Source organism: Hakea prostrata, chromosome 6 (genome assembly GCF_041222555.1).
Source record: "Hakea prostrata isolate BN-2017 chromosome 6, UWA_Hpros_2, whole genome shotgun sequence".
In the NCBI taxonomy this organism is placed as follows: domain Eukaryota; kingdom Viridiplantae; phylum Streptophyta; class Magnoliopsida; order Proteales; family Proteaceae; genus Hakea; species Hakea prostrata.
The window spans coordinates 36,656,435-36,666,099 of record NC_142605.1 but is presented as its reverse complement, the minus strand read 5'-3'; the positions used below and the strand labels follow the sequence as shown (position 1 = coordinate 36,666,099).

Below are 9,665 nucleotides of genomic sequence, written 5' to 3'. Positions count from 1 at the left end.
TCTCTCTCCCCCTCTTTTAATTTTGTTTTCTTTTCTTTTCTACTCTACTTTTGGTTTTCAATCGGGTTCAGTTTTCTGGATTGAGATGAAGGATTGAATCCATGCTGAACAAAGAAACAAAGTAGAAAACTTAATTATTGCTTTTTTCTGCTAAACAACAATTCTGATTTGAGCTGACTTATTTGCAAAGACGATTTCAGATTGTATATTGGCCTAATCCTTAGCGATCGTGTTGAATTTGTAAATGCACATCTCTCTCTTCTGCCTTCGAAGTCTCTAGATGAAGAGGATTAGATATAAAAAGAAAAACAAAGTATTCCTCTGCAGGTACCTTGAGGATTGACATTGACCTCAAGGAGATTTGAACCCTAGAACTCTTAAAAAAGCATCAACAATCTTTATTAACTAAACGAACACCTCTTATTATGGATTTTTGTCTGTTTGGTATTACTGTTGAGATCTTGTTACTTACAACACTCAACAGGGTTAATTAAGAACTTACATGTACTTAAGAACCGTCAATCCAAACCCAATGCCAATAAAAGTAGCCACTGCAATTCCAAAAATGCCTGCAAGAATCCCAGGAACAACCAAAGAACTCCATCCTTTTGCCGTTGCCATTCCACAAGCTGTTGTAGGGCCTCCAACATTGGCATTTGATGCTATCAGTAACAGCTTGCGATCAAAGCGTAATAGCTTTCCCAATCCAAGGATCACGGCAAGATGGACGATGATTTGGATCAGCGAAAACATGAAAATACTGGGGGCTGTGCTGATGACACTCCGTATATTCCCATTTGCTCCAACCGTAGCAAAGAAAATCTGTAGTAAAAAGGAAACACAAGTTCATTCCTAAGTAGGTGGGAACAAAAATGATCTGAAAATGTTTACGATGCATTTTCACTATGAATTTGGAAAGTAATAATTATTTGTGTTGTGCAGTCAAAGCTAAGATAATGGACCAGATTTATAACAAGACAATGGAAATCACCAGCAATTTACACAGGTTAAGCCTTTCTGCAGAGAGGTTTCTCTTTTTATAAAAAAAAAATAAAAAAATAATGCATGATTGGCTGAATAAGACTAGGATGAAAGCTCTATTGGAACAGTCGATATCAACTACATCAAACCTTAATAAGGGAAGAGGATTCTAGTTCTCTATACTTGAAAAGGATTTAACACTAAGTAAAATAAAATAGCTTGGACTGACCATAACTTCTAAGTGTTTTGCTGGGTTTTTCATTTTTTTCCCTTTTCAAATACATTTGTGCAAGAGATCAGTGCTTGGTCGTGAGCCCTTGCACCAGCATGGAGGTCGATGAGAACGTGCACTGAGGCATAATAGGGATGAGATTTCTTTTTAAGGAGCAGCTGCACAATAATTTTGAACGCCGCTTCAATGTCGGGGGGCACACAAGAGCAAGTCACATTCTGTTCCCCAAGAAATCTCTGGTAAGAACTCTGTTCATGTTTTTAGAATGATCTCTGGATATAACCTTATCAAAGGTGGCACAGAAAAAAGGCATTTCAGGAGGCCACAAACATGAACTAGCTCCTATGTGAGTTGATTTTTTGTACAACTGCAGTGTAAGTAGTATTATTTTATGGGTGTTATTTAGCTAGAGGTTGAATTACCTGCATCAGTATTAGTGCAACAGCTTCACCAGCAGGTGCGAGGCGCCCAAATTGTGCAGGAAATATGGTTGCCAAAATTACTACTATTGCTGTTACAGATGGAAGGTGGCCTCCTTGAATTTGAAACAATTTTGTGAGATAAGCACCTGCCTTGCAGATGGCAAAGGATATGGCAAGACTAGTGGCTGTCTCAAGCAGAGGGAGCTTGTTTGTAGGCTTCAACTCTGGATCCATCACCTCACCTGCCAAAAGATTTCTGTGTTCAATGCAAAGTACCTATTATAATAATAATATCACTACAAGTATCACTTCCAGTTTAATGCAGATTAGTTCTAGACATCTACAAATACTATCTGTTTTCTAACTATATTGTAAAGAATAGTGTTGAGTACTCCAGAGAAGCACCATTTTTTTCTTTTTTGGGTTGAAGAGGAATACTAAGCAAAACATTATGTACCGTCGATTGATGTTGCAGCCTCCGGAGGTATCTTAGATGCCAGCACAAAAAGTGAGGTAAAATATACAGCACAAATAACATTGTCTGCAGCTAGTCCTGCGGCTAGAACTGATGGAGAAACCTCAAGAGCATCCGAAATGGCAACATAATTCACAGCTACAGCAAGCAAGTACAGAAGTCAATGAGATTGAACTTGGAGAGAAGGAAAGACAACTTGCTTAAAGGTATCACACAAATGGATAAAAATATAAAAGACAGTAGACACATCAGGGAAGCTATCTAAACAATTGATTGTATACTAAAAGCATTCATTAAAGAACTTTAAATATGTAAACAATTAGGTTCTATGTTCAACTTTCACTTGCACATCCATGCTGCCCGGGTGATAGCATGGTTAAATTGTCATTCTTGCCTTGACTCCCTGAAGGTGCAGAGAAACATATTAAACTTCACTACAATAGTTATTATCTTCTTCTGAGTTTTCCAATGTTCTTTCACTTCTCAGCTATTGTTATCCCCCTAAAGCATTCAAGAGCAGATTAATCATAATCCAATCAGATATTGTGCCCTCTGCAAATTAACCATTGGTCAATGATAAATGATCCAAATTCCAAGCCAAAAGGTCTAAGTAACAACATATATCTATATATCTAAAACAAAGTCCTGTTCATCTTAGAGAGAATAATCCCTTTTCCTTTTCTCTCTATTCTCAAAAGCATAAAAAAGGAGGATCTGCTAGGCTTTCCACTTAGAGTGTGTGCATGTCTGTGTTTTCACAGAGAGAGAGAGAGAGATGAAATTATTTTAATTAGGCTGCCTCTAGAGGGTTCATTGAAAGTAATAGAAGGGCACTCTTTTCAGTATTGACATGCAATATACGTAAGGTTGTCCTCACATAGATACAAACAGGCATGCTACATTACTGAGGAACATGAGATAGCATTATCATATTCTACAATTTTATTTGTACATTCAAGTTTTAATGTAAATGAAAATGGGATCTGGTATCAGTCAGGAGCTGTAAGGACTAAGAATGACTCCTACTTTGTGCGCTTTTGGATTGCTGCCCCCCTCAATTGGCAGTTGCCAAATGGTAACATGGCATTTTGATGTATCCAATATGTTTTAAATTGAAAATGAAGTACCTGACATGGTATGCACATGCAGTGTAGTATCCGGGTATCATAGCAGATGTGTTGCTCACCCTGTTGCACACTAACATTAGTGAAGTCCATGAAAGCAAGACAAACCCATAGAAAGCCACAGAGAATTCTATGGCCCCTGGGAATGCAGAACTCTTGTACAATATCATATTTCTTACAACAATTGGATTTTTGGAGAGCTATCTAGAAGCACATCTACCGGCCTGCTTTGCTTAGTGCAAATTCCCCAAATCCTTCACCAAACCAAAGTGAGGAATTTGGGCCATGATAAAGTACATATGGTGAGTTACCTCCTCATCACAGCAAAACAAAGCACAATTCATTGCGGTCATAACTAGGTCATATATAATCAGTTGAATATACAAATAAGATGTGTCTCTGCTTCATCAACATTCTGCAGTAAAGTAATACAATGGCCACAAAAGACATCTACTTATAAACAACCTTTGTTAGAGAAAGACATTAAGCCAAAGCAATTCACAAAACTTACCTCCACCTATGTGTCTACCCATGAGTGCAGCTGCTATCTTCCAACTCTCTGCACCAAGTGATCGCATGGGAACCATGAGATATGCCACTACTGTTCCAATTGTTGTTGCGACTGTGATAAGACAAGAAATCAATTGAATGCACAAATAATAAACATATCAACTATGTAAACTCTTTCATCTTGAGGGAAGAAAGCAGAAAACAGGATTTGTGGACATATGAGTAAGTATGACCTGATCCAATCAAAAAGGCCATGAGCAAAGTCCCAGTGGATCGTATCACACGACGCAGATCGGCTCTAAACAAGAGCAAGGGAACAGCCATGGGAAGCAAATACCCCAGCACTACAGAATAAGCCGGAGCTTCACAAGCAATGATTCCGAGATTACTGGCTGCAAGACCAACCAGAATACTCATCATGGCACCGCTCAATGTACTCCCGATCTTGGTATTCTCTGACCTTCCATCCCAAATACGAAATACCCACAAGTTCAATCACAATATGAATAACAAATTGAACAATATACTGCAAACATGGAAGCTAGAGAGAATCTGGGTTGTCGAGTTTCAAGTGAAATTACCAGATCCCAAAAGCGCCAGTTGCCAAGAGAGCTGTCCATGTTCCCCAATGATCTTGAGGGGAAACTAGAGGGAAGTTGAGGTGGGCTCTAGTCTTCACAGTTCGATGCGAGTTTGGGTTGTTCAGGAAACTGGGAACTGAGGAAGGGGAGGAGGTGTTGCTTCTGGTTCCAAATGGGTTACCAGAATGGAGAGAGGGATTTGAGGTTATTGAGACAGATGCGATGCTTTGGCAAGAACATAAGGTTGATCTCCGCGAAGAAGGTAATGAATTGATGGAGCGAATCGTGCACAGCGACTGCAATGACGAAGCCATTTTTCATGAATTGTTTGATCAACTTCTTGCTCTGCAAAGTTTTTCCCGAAAGCTTTGGGCTTTAACTCCCAAGAACGAAGATTCCGACTTGACTGTTTGACTCCTGAAATTCTAATCAAACAAAGATAACTGATAAACTTGTATGCAGAATCAGTTTCCAACTTCCATTGATTGATTCCAGACCCACTTGATCTCTCTTTCCAAATCTCCTTCCAAACGTTTGTGAACCAGGGCATGTAAATTTTGTGGGTGAGTGATGGTGTCACTCGCTACACTTTTGGTAATTGAGTACGCTGCCAACTTTGAATATCGAAAACTAAATTTGGTACCATAGGGTTTGAGTAGTTGTAATTTGAGTACAAACGAATCCATGTAACTTTTATTATTAGTTCATTAAGATCCTAATGAATTTATGATCAAACAATGGATAGAATATGATATTAATAGAGACAAAAATTTAAAAGTGCTAATCCTATCAAATCAAATTCTGTAAGATTTTCAATTCATGGGAAATAGATAAATAACTTTTTTAAATTTTTTTATAAATTTCATTAATTTCTAGTCAATCAAATGCAGCATTGTGACTATTCTGAAGTAAGTCCATTTATTTTGTTTACATTTTTTCTGAGAGTTCCAAATTGTATCATGCATGGTGAGGATCACTACCCTAATTTATCATCTATGTTAAAAGTAAATCGTATTCTTTAATTTTTTGTGTTGAATAAGTGTGTCAATCAAAATAGCGTATGAGGGCAAATCCCCAAAAGGGTTGTTGAATCATGAGTATTTTAAAGACCAGTCAATCTTTGTAGTTGCATTTTATGAGCTTTTTGCCTTTCTGGGTCCTCTCAACAAGCTCGCCTTTCTCTGTCCCCGCATTTGGTTAGCTTTTGGGAGGGATTTTGATTCTATGAACACCTTTTTGGCTAATAAAGATCTTGATTGGTTTAAAAGAATTGTGATGAAACCAAAATGAGCATAAAAAACAAGTTTATGTTTTGAAACAAAAACGTGTTAATACTCAGAAACCATGCATCTTTTATAAAAGTTCTTTACAAGAGGAGTTATTCAGACTAACGTCACTAACCATTTGTGCACCTTTTGAAGTTCCCAATCTTCCAAAGAAGATTAATTCACAAATCACTGAAACTACCAGAAAAATCAAAACTGAAAAATCGATGTGGTGGGTCAACAGAAATCTTGTGAAAATCTGAAATCCTTCTTGAGGCCCACGGACGACCATGCCACATTGTCCACCACTGGTGTGAAAATTCAATTTCTACCACACAAAAAAAAAAAAAAAAAAAAAAGTGTGAAAATTCAATCTTGGCTGGGATCTGGTTGACTCCACTAGTGTTCTTCTTCATCATCTTTGTCTTCCAGTCTCCAGTGTCGTCACACCTCAGAGGATCCCAATTCCTGCATTTGAGTTTTTCGTCTTCAACTACTTAGTCAGAGGTACGGACATAAATCTTCAGAATGGACAACAAGAGGCTTCAGATTCTCTCCTTGGCTCTGTTCTTGATTCTCCAATTCACATCCCTTCATCTTCCTTCACTTACTTTCACACCAACAGACCAGTACCTCATCAACTGCGGATCAACAGCAACCATCACAGTCGAAGGCAGAGACTTTGTGGATGACTCTACCTTCCTCTCTTCACGCTCAACCATGGCTCTCACAGACCCAAACCAATCTTCAAGCTCACTTCCTCTGTATCAAACAGCCAGAGTTTTCACAAGGGTCTCCAGCTATAAATTCGATATCAAGGAGAAGGGCATACACGTTGTACGTCTCCACTTCTTCCCTTTCTCTTCTCCAGATTACGATCTTAGGTTATCCTTTTTCCATGTATCAGTTCCTGGGTCTAGTCTTTCGAGTGAGTTTCGCTTTCGGGACGAAACCCACGTATCTTCTCCCCTGCTTAAGGAGTACATGTTAATGATTCAAAACAAAAAGCTCGAAATTAAGTTTGTGCCCGCTGGGAAATCTTTTTTTTGTTTCGTTAACGCGATTGAAGTCTTCTCTGCTCCTGAAGACCTTATTTCTAATGGCGGAACAAAGCCACCAAGGTTTGTTCGTCCTTCTGGAATCGACGAGTACATAGGTCTGCAATTGCGTATTTTGGAGACTGTTCACCGAATCAATGTCGGCGGTCCCAAAATCACGCCTTTCAATGACACCCTATGGAGGACTTGGATCCCTGACGAGGACTTTCTGGTCTTGAAATACGCAGCGAAGAATGTTTCTAATGATGCTTCCTTGAACGACGTAGAGGGACTCACCAGCAAAGAAATCGCTCCGGAGAGTGTTTATCTGACAGCGCAAGAGATGAATAAGAGTGGAAAAATGGTGGATTCCAATATAACTTGGGCATTTCCTCTGACCTCTGGCTCTGGAACTCACCTGGTTCGAATGCATTTCTGCGATATAGCTAGTTCTCTTGGGCTCTTCGATGTGTACATCAATAACGACTTAGCTTACAGAGAGCTCGATCTCTCCACTCTTACATCTCAGACGCCGATGGCTCCTTACTATGTTGATTTTGTCGTTGATATGGACAATTCTTCCAGGTTTATGCGTATAAGCGTTACGCCATCTGATCAGGATAGTAATGCGATTCTGAATGGTGTAGAGATCATGAAGATTGATGGGGTTTCAAGTTTGCCTAAAGGACCCAAGAGCAAAACCGTTGCAATTCTGGTGTGTTCAGTGGTTGGAGGCGTTTCTCTGGTTTGTATGTGCATTGTGATGTTTGCTGTCGTGGTACTAAAGCAGAGACAGAAGAAGAAGAGAAAAGAAGCAAAGCTTTCTGAAACTGGGTCCTGGTTTCACACCAAGGCCTCGGAAGGTAACGACAACGCATCTCCTCGAGTGAACATAAACCTTGGTTTGAAGATTCCTTTTGCAGAGATACAGTTATCGACAAACAATTTCCATAAGAATTTGGTCATTGGCTCTGGTGGATTTGGTGTGGTCTACAAAGGGGTGCTTAGAGGTAACATGAAAGTTGCAGTGAAGCGTTCTATTCCCGGCTCCAGGCAAGGCCTCTTTGAATTCCAGACAGAGATCACTCTGTTGTCGAAAATTCGCCACAGAAACCTAGTTTCCCTGATTGGGTACTGCGATGAATTGTCGGAGATGATACTAGTATATGAATATATGGAGAAAGGGCCATTGAAGAATCACTTGTATGGTTCAGGGTTGCCACCTTTGAATTGGATTCAGAGGCTTGAGATATGCATTGGTGCTGCTAGAGGTCTTCACTATCTTCACACAGGTTTAGCCCAGGTAATCATCCATCGAGATGTGAAATCGACCAACGTCCTACTAGATGAGAATTATGTTGCCAAGGTTGCCGATTTCGGGCTTTCGAAATCTGGCCCCTCTGTTGATGAAAGTCATGTTTGTACTACTGTTAAAGGTAGCTTCGGGTATCTGGACCCAGAGTACTTCAGAAGCCAGCAACTCACAGATAAGTCAGATGTTTATTCATTTGGAGTGTTACTTCTGGAATTACTCTGTGCCAGACCAGCCATTGATCCTTTGCTTTCAAGAGAGCAGGTAAACTTAGCTGAATGGGCAAAGAAGTTGCAGAAGAAAGGGCAGCTTGAGCAAATCATTGACCCCCATCTCATTGGTCAAATGAATACCAAGTCCTTGAAGAAATTTGAAGAGACTGCAGCAAAATGTTTGGCTGATTTTGGTATTGACAGGCCTACAATGGGTGATGTGCTCTGGGACTTGGAGTATGCATTACAGCTTCAGCAGACTGCAGTGAAGAATGAACCTCACGAGGATAGTAGTATTCATCAATGGCAGCTTCCATTGCCTTCTGTGGTTTTAAGTTTACCATCTAGCGACGCGAGGGTTGAAGGGGACAGTAATGAAGGTAGCTAGTAGCTTCAGTGTTTCATGCTATCTGATAAATGATAAGCCATGGTTTGCTTCTTTTGCGGAATCATAACTGTCTGAACATCTGCTCCAAGTGAGGTGTCGTCTTCCTTGCAGTTTACCTGAAGATTAGATGTGAATCCCTCACTTGTTCTGTGATTGATTATACTTGTATAAAAAGCTGGTACCAAAATTAGAACAATTTTACTATTTTAGAAACATGAATATGCAGAAAGGGTATGAATTAATGAGATGTCTGTTACTTGCTTTGAATGAAAACTCAAGTGGAATTTGGTTAGGTGTATTTTCTTTGTTTTCTGGGTAGAACATTCATAATAATGATGGAGATGAGAAGGTAGCAGGAGGTAACAAGTAATCTCCAGCCAAATGATGAGTAAAAAGTTGACAATCTTGTTTGGGAAGAGTTGTCTTGATTTCCAATTTGAGAGCTACTAGTGGAGCAGTGCCCCCACCAAGAATTGTTGAACAAGGGGAGAGATGGGTGGTATCCATGAAAGATAACCTGAAATCCAATCCAAATGGTTAAAAACCCAGTTTTGGCAATGGACTTCAAGATCAGATATGTGCTTAGATTACTTTCTAGATATAGAAGGCATCATCCTAAGTAGAGGAGAAAGAGAAGACTCAGGTTTCAAAATGCATTATTGACTCACTCAAGAGTACATTCGGATTTTACATTTTACATACCAAACATAGCCTTGAATCCCTCCGGAGTACATTCAGATATCACCACTATTCCAGGATTCTCAGGTTTTTTTCATTTCGATTTTGACTTCAAACCCAAAAACTCGTTAGCTGACTTAGCTCCTCCTGATTATCAGGTGATCAAGTTGAGTCCCATATCAGATTAATGCATTGATTGCAGTCAAACCCATTTTTTTTGGTCATTAACTAAATTATGTAAAACTCTACTAAAAAAAAAAAACTAAATTATGTAAAACCAATGATATCACTCTTTTTCTCCACGGAAAAATTCCTTTACCTATGTCAACCATAACTAAAACCAATCCTTTCTCCCCCTTATTTCTGATCAATATGATCGTTAGCATCAATCCAAAATTATAATACAGGAAAGAACAAAGTAGAGAAATAACTAAAACCCTTCTTCTTC

General features: G+C 39.3%; 1 protein-coding gene and 1 pseudogene across 1 annotated transcript; one reads left to right on the top strand and one right to left on the bottom strand.

Annotated features, from left to right (window-relative positions):
- Positions 1-380: 380 nt before the first annotated feature.
- Positions 381-4,985, bottom strand: LOC149013785 (keratin-associated protein, putative (DUF819)). Its single transcript, XM_089160022.1, has 6 exons — positions 4,326-4,985; positions 3,978-4,204; positions 3,746-3,856; positions 2,093-2,248; positions 1,636-1,877; positions 381-822 (listed from the first exon to the last, which is right to left on the bottom strand). The coding sequence occupies exons 1-6, from the start codon at positions 4,637-4,639 to the stop codon at positions 499-501; spliced, it is 1,374 nt and encodes a 457-aa protein (XP_089016148.1). The 5' UTR covers positions 4,640-4,985; the 3' UTR covers positions 381-498.
- Positions 4,986-6,024: 1,039 nt separating this feature from the next.
- On the top strand, positions 6,025-9,053 carry LOC149013784 (putative receptor-like protein kinase At5g24010 pseudogene; annotated as a pseudogene).
- Positions 9,054-9,665: the final 612 nt, after the last annotated feature.

Bases quoted from the DNA above. Each gene is read 5' to 3' on its own strand.
- LOC149013785 (XM_089160022.1), bottom strand. From the start codon at position 4,639: ATGGCTTCGTCATTGCAGTCGCTGTGCACGATTCGCTCCATCAATTCA. The intron at 2,249-3,745 runs GTAAGTTTTGTG...TGCTTGCTGTAG, and splicing joins GGGTAGACACATAGGTGGAG to CTGTGAATTATGTTGCCATT. The intron at 823-1,635 runs GTAATTCAACCT...TTTTTACTACAG, and splicing joins TTGCACTAATACTGATGCAG to ATTTTCTTTGCTACGGTTGG.